The 16,652-nt window shown below is 36.0% G+C and overlaps 1 protein-coding gene and 1 pseudogene across 3 annotated transcripts in view; one reads left to right on the forward strand and one right to left on the reverse strand.

Moving 5' to 3' along the window:
- ZNF570 (zinc finger protein 570) overlaps positions 1 to 13,266 on the forward strand; it is a 30,755-nt gene extending 17,489 nt beyond the window's left edge. For all 3 annotated transcript variants that reach the window (XM_008588088.1, XM_008588089.1, XM_008588090.1), the window contains exon 5: positions 10,397 to 13,266. In XM_008588088.1, coding sequence (XP_008586310.1) covers positions 10,397 to 11,739 — 1,343 coding nt within the window. In that variant the 3' untranslated portion in view covers positions 11,740 to 13,266. The remainder of the gene's footprint in view (positions 1 to 10,396) is intronic.
- On the reverse strand, positions 5,905 to 7,464 carry LOC103603540 (annotated as a pseudogene).
- Positions 13,267 to 16,652: the final 3,386 nt, after the last annotated feature.

Below are 16,652 nucleotides of genomic sequence, written 5' to 3' on the forward strand. Positions count from 1 at the left end.
ACTCCCCCATTCTCTGTATTTTCTTTTCCAAAAACTCCAGTTAGATGTGCCTAAGAACTTCCAACTCACCAGGGATAAATTGATACTCCCAGCTTCAATTCTTCCTTAGTTACTTGAAAGTGCTTTCAGGAGTCTTTTTTTTTTTGTGTGTGTGTGTGTGTGTCTTTTTTTGTCTTTTTCCATGTCCGGCAACGGATCACAACCCTCAGTGTTGCCCCCGTACCGGACCGGGACCGGCAACGGGATTGCAACCCTCGGTGTTGCCCCCGCGCCTCGCTCAGCCAGTGAGCGGGAACCGGTCTGTATGTGGGATCCGAACCCTCGGCGGGAGCGCAGCCACGCTTCCCAAGCGGCGCACTAGCGCAGTGCGCCACCGGGCCGGCCCTCAGGAGTCTTTTGGACGTCTTGGAGTTTAACTTAATTTTTTGCCAGCTTGGTAATACATCTAAAAAGATGTTTTCTGTATTTTATACAACATTGTGATCTTTTTTTGAACGAGGCATGTTTGTTATTATATCTAGTCTCTGTATTTCTGGACTACTCTAGGTACCTCATATAAGTGGAATCATATACAATTTGTATTTTTGTGACTGGTTGATTTCACTCAAGTTTCATCCATGGTGTAGCATATGTCAGAATTTCCTCCCCTTTTAAGGCTGAATAATATTCCATTGTACGTATGCAATATTTTGTGTATCCATTCGTATATCAATAGGCACTTTGGTCGCTTCTGCCATTTGACTATTTTGAATAATGCCGCTATGAGCATGGGTGTATGAATATCTCTTTGAATCCTTGCTTTCATTTCTTTTGGGTATATACCCAGAAGTGGAATTGATCATATGGTAATTTTATTTTTAATTTTTTGAGAAACTTTATACTGTTTTCCATATTGGCTGTACCATTTTACATTCTCACCAGCAATGTACAAGTGTTTCACTTTTCTCCACATCCCCACCAACATTTATTTTTTGTTTTTTTTTGTTTTTCTAGTAGCCATCCTAATGGATATGACGTCTCACCAGCAATGTACAAGTGTTTCACTTTTCTCCACATCCCCACCAACATTTATTTTTTGGTTTTTTTTGTTTTTCTAGTAGCCATCCTAATGGATATGACATGATATTTTGTTGTGGTTTTGATTTGCATTCACCTAATGATTAGTGATATTGAATGTCTTTTCATGTGCTTGTTGGCCATTTGTATATCTCCTTTGGAGGAATGTCTATTCATGTCCTTTGCCTATTTTTGAATTTGGTTATTTTTTGTTGTTGTTGAGTTGTAGGACTTCTTTGTAATTCTGAATATTAACCCCTTATCAGATATATGATTTGTAAATATTTTCTTCCATTCTATGGGTTGCCTGTTGATAATGTTCTTTGCTGCACAAAAGTTTTTAATTTTGATGCAGTCCAGTTTACTTATTTTTTCTTCTGTTGCCTGTGCTTTTGGTGTCATACCAGTAAATCATTGCCAAATCTGATGTCATGAAGCTTTCCCCTGTGTTTTCTTCTGAGTTTTATAGTTTTAACTCTTTGATACATTTTGAGTTAATTTTTGTATATAGAGTAAAGTAAGAGTCCAACTTCATAGTTTTTCATGTGGATATCCAATTTTCCCATCACTTCTTGTTGAAAGGACTGTCGTTTCCCCTTGAATGGTATTGGCACTTGTCAAAAATCATTTGATCATATACGTGAGGGTTTATTTCCAGGCTGTTTATTCTATTCCATTGGTCTATATGTCTGTCGTTATGGCAGTTCCACACTGTTTTGATTACTATGGCTTTGTAGTAAATTTTGAAATCAGGAGGTGTGAGACCTCCAACTTTCTTCTTTTTCAAGATTGTTGTGACTATTCAGGGATTTCATATGAATTTTAGGATGGATTTTTCTATTTCTGGAAAAAAATTTATTGGGATTTTGATAGGAATTACATTGCATCTGTAGATCACTTTGGATATTAATATCTTAACAATATTAAGTCTTCCAGTCAATGAACATAGGATGTCTTTCCATTTATTAGTGTCATCTTTAATTTCTTTCAGCAGTGTTTTGTTTTCAGTGTACAAGTCTTTCACCTCCTTGGTTAAGTTTATTCCTAAGTATTTTATTCTTTTTGATGATGTTACAAATGAAATTATTTTCTTCTTTTTCTTTTCAGGTTATTCATTGTTAATGCGTGAAATGCAACTGATTTTTGTGAACTAACTTTGTATCCTGCTACTTTGCTGAATTATTTTATTCTAATAGTTTTTTGTGGAATCTTTAGGATTTCTACATATAATATCATATCATCTGTGAACAGAGATAATTTTACTTCTTCCTTACCAATTTCGATGTCTTTAATTTATTTATTTTCTCCTCATTGCTCTGGCTAGGACTTTTCAGTACTGTGTTGCATAAAAGTGACAAAGTGGGTATCCTTGCCTTGTTCCTGATCTTAGAGGAAAAATCTTGTTTGTCATCATCGAATATGATTTTCACTGTAGGTTTTTCATAGATGGCTTTTTTTTATGTTGAAGTTTTCTTCTGTTTCTATTTTGTTGAGTGTTTTTATCATAGAAAGTTTTTGAATTTTGTCAAATGCTTTTTCTTCATCAATTGAGATGATCATGTGGTTTGTTTCATTCTGTTAATGTGATGTATTACACTGATGAATTTTCATATGTTGAACCATCCTTACATTCCAGGAATGAATCCCACTTTGTTATGGTGTATAATCTTTTTAATATGCTGTTAGATTCTGTTTGTTAGTATTTTGTTGAGGATTTTTGCCTCGCTATTCATGAGGGATATTGGTCTATAGTTTTCTTGTAGTATCTTTGGCTTTGGTATCAGGGTAATACTGGCCTCATTGAATGAGTTAGGATGCCTTCCGTTCTCTTCAACTTTTTGGAAGAGTTTGAGGAGGACTGGTGTTAATTCTTCTTTAACTGTCAGTAGAATTCACCAGTTAAACCATCCGATCCTGGGTTTTTCTTTGTTGGGAGGTGTTTGATTACTGATTCAGTCTTCTTACTCATTATATATAGCTCTCTGTAGATTTTCTCTTTTTTCATGATTCAGTCTTGGTAGGTTGTATGTTTCCAGAAATTTGTCTATTTCATCCAAGTTATCCAATTTGTTGGGGAACAGTTGTTCATAACACTCTCTTATGATCCATTTTATATCTTAAAATTGTTAGTAATGTTGCCTTTTTCATTTCTGATTTTACTTATTTGAGTCTTCTCTCTTTTTTTCTTAGTCTAGCTAAAGGTTTATTAGTTTTGTTAATCTTTTCTGAGCAAAGACTTGGTTTCATTGATTCTCTTTACTATTATTTTGTTCTCTATTTTGTTTATGTCTGTTTGAATCTATATTACTTCCTTCTTTTTACTAGCTTTGAGTTTAGTTTGCTTTTCTTCTAGTTTGTTAAAGTGTAAAGTTATGTTGATTTGCAATTTATTTATTTTTTTTATGTATTTACAGTTACAGTTTTCCCTTTTAGCACTGCTTTCACTGCATCCATAAGTTTTATATATTGTGCTGCTTTTCTTCTAGTTTGTTAAAGTGTAAAGTTATGTTGATTTGCAATTTATTTATTTTTTTATGTATTTACAGTTACAGTTTTCCCTTTTAGCACTGCTTTCACTGCATCCATAAGTTTTATATATTGTGGTTTTACTTTCATTTGTCTGAAGATATTTTCTAATTTCCCTTGTGTTTTCTTCTTTGGCCATTGATTGTTTAAGAGTGTGTTATTTAATTTCCACATATTTATGGATTTTTCAGTTTCCCTTCTGCTGATGATTTCTAATTTCATTCCATGGTGATCAGATAAGATACTTTGTATGATTTTAATCTTTAAAAAAAGTTTTGGCCATAAAATTTAAATATTTATTTTTAGTATCCCCAAGACACTAAAGTATGCTTCACCTAGAAACAGTTTACAAAATTAATAAACTATAATGATAAGCAATACAATTTATATCTGTGATGCAGTTGTGTTGTAAAGTTTCAAAGAATCAATTTATAAATTTGTTGCTTTTATTTTTACAAAAGTATTCCTTTAACCTATGATATGAGTTGCAAAATTATTTCTGGACCTCTTAAAATTATAAACTGTAATTGAGTTTCAGTTACATAGCAGGCGAAAAATTTAACCTGACCTTTACTTCAAAATACAATGTGTTAAAAGTAATTGTTATAGTATAGGCATCAATCAAAAGAATTTTCTTGGTATGTGGCACAACTTGAGAAAGTTTGTTTGTATTATTTTTCAAAAAAGAGGATGTAATGGCCACTTTGACTAAAACTGATATTCTTTACTTGAAGAACATCTTCTAATACTTGGCAATTTTTTAAAAAATGACTTGTGCAGGCCAGCCCGGTGGCGCACTGGATAGTGCGCCACTTGGGAGCGCGGCGGCGCTCCCGCTGAGGGTTCGGATCCCATATGGAGACCGGTTCCCACTCACTGGCTGAGTGCGGTGAGGGCGCAACACTGAGGGTTGCGATTCCGTTCCCGGTCCCGGTCCGGTACGGGCGCAACACTGAGGGTTGCGATCCGCTGCCAGTCACGAAAAAAGACAAAAAGGAAAAAAAAAAAAAACTAGTTAACATCAATAATTCTATCGCTATTGTACTATGGGTATTTTCCTGTACTATGGTTATTTGCATACAAACTAGAAAATGCTCATTTAAATACCCTTTCAAAAATGAACAAATGATGCTTATGTACTAATAAACATGAAGAACAAAAATGTATGATTAGTTTATAGGACAGTTTACTACCATGACAAAAATGTGCTGGTGTAAGTTATATTCCTACCTGTTAATCAGATAATTAATCACATGACAATCAGCTTTCTTTAAAACTCTCCAAGTCCAAGCATATAATATGTAATTTGAGCTGAAGATTTTAAAAATGAAGTCAGACTAATTCCTCCATTTTACAAAAATCCCATCCTTGGCTAAATGGTATTTCTTTAAGTGTCTTATCATGTTAAGTAAGGGTTAATTGCGTCTTCTAAAAGAGAAGGTAAATACTGCACGTCAAGAAGTACCTCTACAGATTGCTTGAAAATGCTCCAAACACAGGACTCTCAAATGTGATAATCATTGAGCTGCCAGGAATATCATAACAATTTGGTAGAAGAGTTAATATTTTTCCAGGTTTCATTTCCAAGAGCTTATTAAAAACTTCTGTTTTGAAAAGGTCTGATATCTCCACCTCCTAACCAATAGTAATTTTTAGAATATGCTTGTGTAAAAAAATCTTTAAAAAGCTTTTTGAAGCTTGATGATTTACAGAAGTTGAGTATTTAAGATGACTTTCAAAGTACACTGTATGTTTCATGAGTGTACAGTTAACCAAAGATCAAAATATGAAAGGTATTCATAACAAGTAACTTAAAAAATAATAAGTAAAAGGAAAACTGTATCTCAACATTTACTAGAATACAGGTGAAACTGTAGTATTAAAAGTTATTTCTGGGCTGGCCCGGTGGCGCACTGCTGAAGTGCGCTGCTTGGGAGTGCAACGGCGCTCCCGCCGAGGGTTCGGATCCCACGTATAGACTGGCTGCTCACTGGCTGAGTGAGGTGCGGGAGCGACACCGAGGGTTGCGATCCTGTTGCTGGTCCCGGTCCGGTACAGGCGCGACACTGAGGGTTGCGATCCATTGCCGGACACGAAAAAAGACAAAAAGACAAAAAAAAAAAGTTATTTCTTATAAAATAATCCTTTAAAATATAAAATGATAAACACCATCACAAAACAGTTGAATAGCTTCTTCCAAATGTTCAATGTTACAAAGATCCAAAAGGCACACGAAGCTCATGAGTTAAGTATTATTAAGCTGGAAGTACATTTGGTGGGTTTGTCTGGGTCCATATGAAACAAGCCAATAACAAGAAGTTTCTTAGAGGGATTCATCTGCTGAACACTTTTGAAATTTTTCATTTAGTTTCTTCATTTTATCTGTGATGCCAGGACAGGCAGCTTCAGCCACAGCAATACTTTTGAGTTCTTCAGTTGCGTGGCTCCTGCTCGCATTATTCTTATCCTGCTATTTAAGTTCAACAAATGCAGGTATAGTTATCTAACACAAACAGCTCAGGGTTTGCACAAGATCTTGCTCTGCCCCATTGTGTAGTTTCTTTGGACCAGGCTTCTTTTTCACTGTTGAAAAGTTCCATTCAGGGTGAGTATTATTTTCCCTGTTGGTGGATTCCGAATCAGAGTACTTGGAATGAGATTCATCATCACTGTGTCCTGCCTTCCATCTTTTAAATTAATCCATCAGTTCAGTCAGATAATTATTCTTCTTTGAATTTTTTACAAGGAATTTGTGTTTCAGAAATTCTGCAGCTATAGGACGAAATAATGGATCTTTGTTCAGACAAGCATCAATAAACTCCTTAATAGACTTATAGAAGTCTCCAACACGAGTTATAGGATTGTTTTTTGGAATAAGAAACATCTCTCATTGTATGCATATCAGAGTTAGGTGGCTCTCCCTTGACTGGTTTAATAGTAATTCCCAGTGACCGAATGTAAGTTTTTGAGTCATAAGCTGACTGCTGAATAACTTCAGGAGCCATCCAAACTAGAGTTCCCACAAAGATATTTCTTTTAATTTGTTTATCTGTCAGCTGGCTAGCAACTCCAAAGTCAGTAAGTTTAACATCTCCTTGATCTGAGAGCCAGACAGTGGCAGCTTTTATGTCTTGGTGAATTTATTTTCTGAATGCAGATAGTCCAGACCTTTCAAAATTTCCTTTAGCATGGTAGCGATCTGAAATTCATCAAATGGACCAGCTTGCAGAAGATCCAGTGCTGAACCACCACCCAGGTATTCCATTGTTATCCATAATTTCGAACCCTTTAAATATGACCGATAGTATTTTGTTACCTAGACGTTGTCACACTGGCTCAAAACAGTTATTTTTTGGTGAATGTCTTCTATTTCATCTTCAACTTCTCAGGTCTGTGATTTTAGTAGCAACCACTCGCTAGGTACAGTTATCAATTCCTTTAAAACACGTTCTAATTTTGTGAACAGTTCTTCTGGATCACCTATCTTATTGTGCATCCAAGGCATTTTTTCACAGCCACCAGTGAGTGTGCCATGAAGGTGAGTGCTGTTTGTATTGCTTCTGTAGTGGTGATTCCTTGGGCTGGGATGGCTCCTCCTCCAGGAGTAGCTTGGCAACCCTCACTGGCTTTTCGATCGGGGCCTTTCTGGCTCCCACCCACCACTGTTGCTGCTGCCTCCACTTCTACTCTTCTTCCTGAATGTGGGGTGCTCTGTGTGGTGGTGGCTGGGACCTGGGTTCCAGTGGATGCTGCTCTTCTGGGCCTCACTGCTTTAGGAAGAGGAGGTGGAGGCACCCCAGCAACCTGCCCACTTGATTGGCCAAGGAGGCCTAATCTTTTTAAAATTTAAGCTGTGTTTTGTGGCCTAACATGGTCTATCCTGGAGACATTTTTATTTTTTAATAAAATTCATGACTTAAAATATTTTTCCACAATAAGTTTGCCAAACTGCACAATCTGAGAGAACAGTGCTCCACAAGTCTGCACTCACTTCAAATACACCAGCCACATGTTTTGGGGCTCCCGGGCATCCCTCATTTCTGCCACCCTCAGGTTTGATAATTCAATAGAGTGACTTCTAGAACTCAGGGAAGAGTAGTAGTATTATAACCATAATTGTATTGCAGCAGAAGGTCAGAACCAGTCAAAAGGAGAGATGACAAGGACTAAGTCTGGAAAAGTCACAAACACAAAGCTTCTGTTATCCTCAGGGTCTTCCTGTCATCTCAATACTGAAAGCATTATTAAATATTTAAAGAAATATTGCCATCCAGAAGTGTTCTTCTGAACTTGTGCCCAGAGTTTTTACTGGGGTTTCATTATTTAGGGAAAATTGAGCGAATCATTGACCAGGTGACTCATTCTCCAGCAGTCCTTTCCTTCACATAAGTGGTCTGATGTAATGGTGGCTCAAAGCCTGAACCTTCTAATCACATGATTGATCTCTCTGGTTTGGCTAACCTCCATCCAGTCATCTGTTTAGCACAAACCAGAGGCCCACCATAAGGCACCTCATTAGTATAAACTATCAGGTATAGGCCAAGGGGGCCACTGTGAATAACAAAGACATTTCTATCACTCAGGGCTTAGAGGTTACTTCTTGGGAACCAGAGACAAAGGCCAGCCAAATTCTTTATTACACAATTCTTTAAAGAGTTATGATGAGGATTTGATTGTAATTGAATGGAGATAATAGATGAATTTAGTGAGAATTAATGGCTTTATATTGATGATTCTTCATATATGAAAACAGGGTGCATCTTCTCCCTTTATTCAAACTTTTGGGAGGGGGTGTTTCCCTCATTAGAATTTTAAAGGTTTTGCTCATTTCTTGTAAAGTTTATTTCTAAAGTTTATTCCTTTTGGTGGTGGTGGTTGTCAATGTTAAAAGTATCTTTCTAATGTTAATTATTCTCCTTATACTTTCTTCTATTGCTTTTTAAAATTGATTTTAAAATTGGAAAATAATACATTCTTATTAGATAAAAATGTAGAAATATAAATAGTACGGTAATCAATCTTTCCTGTAGCTCCTACACTCTATTATGTGCTTTTTATTTACCTAATGATTTGTGTGGGTTTTGCCAACCCACTATATGTATACATAATTCTTTTTAATGGCTATTATTATTAGCTGTTATTATTATTTTGGTTACATTTCTTGCCTAGTATTTCAATATATTGTGGCTTTTTTATATATAGAGAGAGAGTGTGTGTGTGTGTTTTATTTTTTCAGAATAATCATTAAACAAGTTGATTTTCATTATAACCTTTAATATCATGTAAAATTAATATCATGTGGTATTAAAGTTCTCAGCCCTGATTTCTTTTTGTTTACATTTGCTCCTTTTAAATCTCTTTTGCTTATTTCCTCTTTTTTTGCCAAATATCTTAATGTTGGAGTGCTTTAGGGTTTATTCTTTACTCCTTTCTTTTCTCTTTATCTGCACTCATTCTTTTGGTAATATAGTCTCTTTAAATGCCATTTATGCGCTGCCAAATCCTAATTTTAAATCTCTAGTCCAGACCTCTCTTAAACAAACCCATGTCAAATGTTCACCTGTCAAAGTCTGTCTCCATTTTAAACTCTAAAGAATACCTTAAATTTAATACGCTCAAAACTGAACTCCAGATCTTCCATACCTTGCCACCCAAATCTACTGTAGCGCTGCCCTTCCCCATCATTGTTAATGACTATTCTTCTGTCCTTCCATTGCTCAGACCATAAATTTTGAAGGCATACTTGTTTCATCTCTTTCAATCACATTCCACATCCAATCTGTCAGGATATAAAATACACATAGGATCTGACCATCTTACTATACCTTCATTGATATCTCTCTGGTCTGAATCACTGTCATCTCTCACCTGGATTACTATAATAATATGTCTCCTGTCATCTCCCCTTGCTTCCCACCTTCCAGTATTTTCATAAAACAGCAACCAGATATCACTTCTCTACTCAAAACACTTCAATGGCTCTCCATCCCACTCAGCATAAAGCCAAATTACTTAGAAAGCCTATAAAATGTAAATAATCTTGTTACCCTTTACCTCCTGACTTCATCTTCTATTACTCACTCTAGCCATGGTGGCCTTCTTAATTTTCCTCAAACATACCAGACATGCTTCTACTTTGGGGCCTTCAAATCAGCTATTTCTTCTACCCAGAATGCTTTTCCCCAGAAATCTGAGTGACCAACTTCTTCACTTCTTTCAAACCTTTGCTTAAATGTTACCTTATTAATGATTCTTCCTACCTTTGACTTTGCCAGCATGGCTAATCTCTGTTATCCTTATCTCTGTTACCCTGCTTTTCTTTTTCTATAGCACTTAGTACCTTCTAAGATACAATAAAATTTGTCATTTATTTTCCATCTCCTCTAAGAAAACAAGGCCCATGAAGGTAAGGATCTTTGTTTTATGATATTGAAAGCATCTAGAACAGTGCCTTGCAGAAGGTAAATATTTGTTCAATGAATGATTTTGAATGAAGCAGCTATAAGAATGGAGACTTTCAGTGTCTGTATCAATACAGGCAAAAAATTATAACAAAGTTCAACCACATCCATAATTCATTCCTCTTACCCTGAGATTTATGTTACTGATTTTCTTTATAATTCTAATTATTCCTCCTTTTTGTATGCCCTGTTTTCAATTTCTCTTCTTGCACACTTAAGCACTATGAAAGCTGATATTGTTGCAGGTTTTATTTGTTATTGAATTTACATAATTCCTTGACATACATACTTTCATAAATGTAATTTCTGGTACACAGTAGAGGAGACATGTTTTTCTTATTATTACTTTCCAGGCTGGGGATCTATGTGTGAGACTGAAGAATTAATTCCCAAGCAGAGTCTTTACGAAGAACAATCATCTCAGAAGATAATAGAAAAACTTACAAGCTATGGCCTTGAGTACTGCAGTTTGACAGAAGAGTGGAAATGTGAGGGCCATTTTGAGAGGCAATTTAATCAGAAGACACATTTCAAGGAAGAGACAATCACCTTTGAAGAAGAAAGAGAACAAGAATTTAACAAACCGTGGGGAAGTTTCCATCAGAACGTGCTGCTTCATACACAACAAATAATCCCCAAAGAGGAGAAAGTATATAAACATGACACACATAAAAAAATCTATAAAAAAAGTGTAATGACTATTAAGCCCAAGAGTATCTATACAGACAAGAAAATTTTGAAATGTACTGACTGTTCAAAAGTCTTCAGCCAGAGTTCATCCCTTACTCTTCATCAAAGAATTCATACTGGAGAAAAACCCTATAAATGTGTAGAATGTGGGAAAGCCTTCAGCCAGAGATCAAATCTTGTTCAACATAAAAGAATTCATACTGGGGAGAAACCCTATGAATGTAAGGAATGTAGGAAAGCCTTCAGTCAGAATGCACATCTTGTTCAACATCTGAGAGTTCATACTGGAGAAAAACCTTATGAATGTAAGGTATGTAGGAAAGCCTTCAGCCAGTTTGCCTACCTTGCTCAACATCAGAGAGTTCATACTGGAGAGAAACCCTATGAATGTATTGAATGTGGGAAAGCATTTAGCAATAGATCATCCATTGCTCAACACCAGAGAGTTCATACTGGAGAGAAGCCTTACGAATGTAATGTCTGTGGGAAAGCATTTAGCCTTCGTGCATACCTCACTGTACATCAGAGAATACATACTGGAGAGAGACCCTATGAATGTAAGGAATGTGGGAAATCCTTCAGCCAGAATTCACACCTTGCTCAACATCAGAGAATTCATACTGGAGAAAAACCTTATAAATGTCAGGAATGTAGGAAAGCATTTAGCCAGATTGCCTACCTTGCTCAACATCAAAGAGTTCATACTGGAGAGAAACCCTATGAATGCATTAAATGTGGGAAGGCTTTTAGCAATGACTCATCCCTTACTCAACATCAGAGAGTTCATACAGGAGAGAAACCTTATGAATGTAATGTTTGTGGAAAAGCTTTCAGTTACTGTGGCTCCCTTGCCCAACATCAGAGAATACATACTGGAGAGAGACCCTATGAGTGTAAGGAATGCAAGAAAACCTTCAGACAGCATGCCCACCTTGCTCATCATCAGAGAATTCACATTGGAGAGTCACTCTCACCACCCAACCCAATCAATCACCAAGTACTGTAGATCCTATCTCCTAGATGTTCCTGGAATTAAACTCTTCTCTATTTTTAATGTTGTTACCCTAGTCTAAGATTCATTTCACCTAGATTACTGCTGTAGCTTTGTAACAGGCCTTTCTATATCCATTTTTGCTATCATTAAATTAATTTCCTGTAGTACACCCAAACTGATCTTTTTAAAGTATAAAAATACACACATCACTGTCTCTAGTTATTTGCTTGCTATTGTTCTTAGACTAACATCCACAACCTTTAAAATTGTCTGTGAAGCTCTCCATTATATGATTTTTACATACCATTCAGCCTTATTTTATTCCAGTCTTCTCTGGGTGCTAGGTATTTCTGAGGACCAAGAGCTTATATTCTGGAAAATCATAACTCTACCACTACTATGACATTGTGTGACTTTGAGCAACTTGATTAGCTTATCTAAACTTCAGGGTTTTCTTAAGTTCTTAGTAATAAAGGACACTGTATTATAGAAATGTGAGTATTAAATGAAATAAGGTCTGTTGTGGATTGATGCATATTGAATGACAAATTTGCATGTAAAGTACCTCACATAGCACATCAAACATAGCAGATATTCCATAAATAGTATTAGCTAACATGTATTTGAGTGCTGAGCACCAGGCACTGTTCCACATACTCAACATATATTAACTCATTTACTCCTCACAACTAAAGCAAGATTCCTTAGTGGACAAAGTACAGCATCCCTGGGAAGGACCAGATCAAAAGGGGAAGATCTAAAAATTTTAGAACATAAGTGGGAGTCTTTTTACTCTAGGTGAGTAATTGATAATAGAACTATAATACTTGTAACGAGTTTTAGGAAGTTTCTAAAGAGAATGAAGAGGATAAACCAATTAAAATAAGAAAATAGAAGTAACTGGGAAGAACGCAGAACTTACATTTAGATCAAGGAAAGAATAGAAATGATCACAATTAACTCTAAAAAAAACCCCCAAGAAACACAGAAGTGCATATGGTCCCATAAAATGGCACCAGGCCCAGGTAACTGTGTGGATGAATCCAAGTAATTTTGAAAGCAGGCAAATTGTTTCATACTATAGAGAAAAATGTAAAGTTTCCAATTTTTTTATCCCGTTTTTTCAAATTGAAATCAAACGGGTATTGAGCAAGGAAAACTATGGACAAATATATACATTAATACAGGCTTTCATTTCATTCAGTGAATATTGAGTGCCAGACAATGTTTTAGACACAAGGAGATAAAAGTGAGCAGTACTAAGACCATGTTCTCATGGAGTTAAACTTTCAGAGGCTGAGACAGTAAAGTTACTATACTTAAATATAAAACATTAGATTTTCTAAACAGAAAATTGAATAACAAAATAAATCGAGGAGTATTATGTAGCCTAGGCTGAAGAGATGAAAGATCATAAAGTTGGCAATTCTTCCTACTTCACAAACTCACTGTAATTCCAACCAGAATTCCTCAATGGATCTTTTTGCCCTTTAATTTCACAGGTTTGTTCTGAAATTCATCTATGAAGTGTAAGTTCTTAAAAATAGCAAGAAAATTATTGAGTCTAATCCATTTGTAGAAACTTTGCATATAATAATAATGTTTCATACCACTAGCAAAGGGATGGATTTGAACATATTAGAATAATACACATCATTAGTAGTAAGGGAAATGCAAAATAAGACCACAATGAACTAATTCAAAATCATCACATTGGCAAAAGCATCACAGTGGCAATTACTGGAAAGATGTAGAACAATAGGAACATTAATATAGTGCTATTGGAAGCAGTTGTATTAGCATAATTTGGCAATATATAGGAAAGTTGGAGATATGAATGACCCAGCAATTCCACACCTAAACCTCTATAGGGTCTCTCCTCATGTTTCAGGGGGATGTACAAGAAGGTCCTCTGTGGCATTGTAAGGATAAAAAGTTGAAAGCAGGACCAGCCCATGGCTCACTCGGGAGAGTGCAGTGCTGATAACACCAAGGCCCTGGGTTCGGATCCCATATAGGGATGGCCGGTTCGCTCACTGGCTGAGCGTGGTGCTGACAACACCAAGTCAAGGGTTAAGATCCCCTTACCAGTCATCTTTTAAAAAACAAAAAACAAAAAAAAAGTTGAAAGCAATCTAAATAATCATTAGGCTGAATATGTTAGAATGCAAATTAAAATGGATAACTAGAGATCCTTCTGTCAACATGCATAAATCTCAAAAATAGAATTAATGAAATTGAACTAGAGAGTATTTTGTATGATATAGTATCAATTATTAATACAAAGTTTGAGAACATGCAAATCAATGTTATATATGTTTTCCATGGCTAAATACTGTATAGAAAGAATGTAAAAACATTCTTTGAAAAGGTGATTCTCAAGCCAGCAGCTTGAGAAAAGCCCTCCTGATTTCATAAGTGTGTCAATTCCCTACCATCTCCCCTTGGGCACTGGTTCCCAACAGTGGTGAAAGGAAATGGAAAAGGAAAATGATGTGAAGCCATTACAGTAGAAGCAGGGGGTGGAGACTGAAATTTACTTCAGATAGATAGCATACAGGAACAATAATACACAGTAAATCTGGATTAAAAGATGTATGCTAAAATTAACTTAGTCACTGCAATTATAATCAATATCCAGCAGAATTTTTTGATGGTTTAAATTTTTTATCATATTTTTCTTATTTATGAGTCAAATGGAAAAGCAAGCAAGTAAGAATACCAAAGAAATTACCTACCATTGTTTGAATTTAAAAGAGGCCCCAGACCTACATATCTGGATGGTTGAGAATATCAATACAAAGCAGGATGGCAGAATGAGGAAGAGTGCTGTCTACCATACTCCAACACAGTGGAGTGAAAGTTGGTTAAAGCAGTAGATAAAACTTAAAGCCCTCCTCCCCATCCTATTGCCACAGGAGTATCCTTTAGATTAAGATGTGTGTGTGTGAACTGAGCTATATAGCTCAGTGTCTTTGTTATGGAATGGATTCAGCAAGAAAGTGGCAGACCCTCAAGAGAGTTGGCAAGTCAGAAGTTTATTGCACTGGTGGGCCACAGACGAGCTAACACTCTAAAGTTCTGGGCCCCAAACACAGGTCTTACAGGGCCTTTTATAGGTGGACTCTTTAAGTTTCAGTTTCTAAACATATATCTTAAGCAGGCAAGCAAGCTGGTTTCAGCTTCTCAGAATTCACATGACCTAAGCAGATATGCAAGCAAGGTTACAGAAGCAAGGAATGCAGGTGGTTGATTAATAGCTAGGCAGACTTCAGGGGGCCCCTGTAGATAAGCACATTTTGCTATAGAGGCATTGCACAAGCTAGGCAAGATTTGAATTCTGAAGTTTCCAACACCTTAAAGTAATTAAGGAAATAAAGGCTCAGCTTATATCCTTTTGCCATTGGTCCCTAGGATCTGGAATATTACTGTTCTGCTTAAATCCTATGCTCATAAACAGCTCTGAGATGGACTGTATTCGCCAGGCAGCCAGTTGTTGAACAGGAATATACTCCATGAATTATAGACTGGCAAGTGGATACAAAGGCTAATGACTGTGAAATACTACTTACAGTTTTTATTTTCATTTCCCTAATGACTAATGATGTTGAGCATTCTTTCATGTACTTATTGGCCAGTTGTATGTCTTCTCTAGAAAAATGTCTTTTCAAGTATGTTTCCAATTTTTTTTTTTTGACTGGTAAGGGGATCGCATCCTTCGGCATGGTGTTGCCCGCACCACGCTCAGCCAGTGAGTGCACCAGCCATCCCCATATAGAATCCGAACCTGCGGCCTTGGTGCTCCCAGCGCCACACTCTCCCGAGCGAGCCACGGGGCCGGCCCATGTTTCCAATTTTTTAGTTGGGTTGCCTTTTTGTTGTTGAGCTGTAAGAATTCTTTATATATTCTGAATACAAGTACCTTATCAGATATGTCATTTGCAAACATTTTCTCCCATCTCTTAGGTTGTTTTTCTTTTTCTTAATGGTGTCATTTGAAGCCAAAAAGTTCAATTTATCTAGTTTTTTCTTTTGTTGCTTGTGCTTTTGGTATCATAGCTAAGAGACTTTAATTGTAGATCACAAGGATTTATACCTATATTTTGTTTAAGAGATTTATAGTTTTAGCTCTTAAAATTTTTCTGCATAAGTTGATATAATCAGGTGTGTTTTTCCCACTTTATTCTGTTAATGTGGTATATCACATTGAATTTCATGTGTTGAAACACCCTCACATTAATGGAGTAAATTCCACTTGGTCATGGTGTATAATCTTTCTAATATGCTGCCAATGTGCTAGTATTTTGTTGAGGATCTTTGCATTTATATTCATCTATAGTCATAAGGAATATTAGCCTGTAGTTTTTGTTTCTTGTAGTCTTTGTCTTTTGGTATTAGGGTAAGCTAACTTCATAGAATGAGTTTGGAAGTGTTCCCACCTCTTAAATTTTTTGTTAAGAGTTTGAGGAGTATTGGTATTGATTCTTCTTTAAATGTTTGGTAGAATTGACAAGGGAAGCCATGTGGTCCCAGGCTTTTCTTTATTGGGTGGCTTTTTATTACCAACTTAATTTTCTTATTTGTTATAGGTCTATTCGGATTTTCTATTTTTTCTTGTGTTTGTTTTTTGTAGTTAGTGTTTCTAGGAGTTTATCCACTTCATCAAGTTTATCAAATTAGTTGGCCTACAATTGTTCATACTGTTTTCTTCAAATCCTTTCTGTTTCTGAAAAATTGATAGTAATGTCTTCACTTTCATTTCTGATTTTAGTGATTTCAGTCTTCTCTTTTTTTATAGTGAATCTAGTTCAAAGTATGTCAATTTTACTGATATTTTCAAATAATGAACTTCTGGGTGTGTTGTTATTCTTATTTTTTAATTCTCTATTTTGCTTATTTCTGCTTTTATCTTTGTTATTTCCATC

Source organism: Galeopterus variegatus, unplaced genomic scaffold (genome assembly GCF_000696425.1).
Source record: "Galeopterus variegatus unplaced genomic scaffold, G_variegatus-3.0.2 Scaffold4671, whole genome shotgun sequence".
Taxonomy (NCBI): Eukaryota; Metazoa; Chordata; class Mammalia; order Dermoptera; family Cynocephalidae; genus Galeopterus; species Galeopterus variegatus.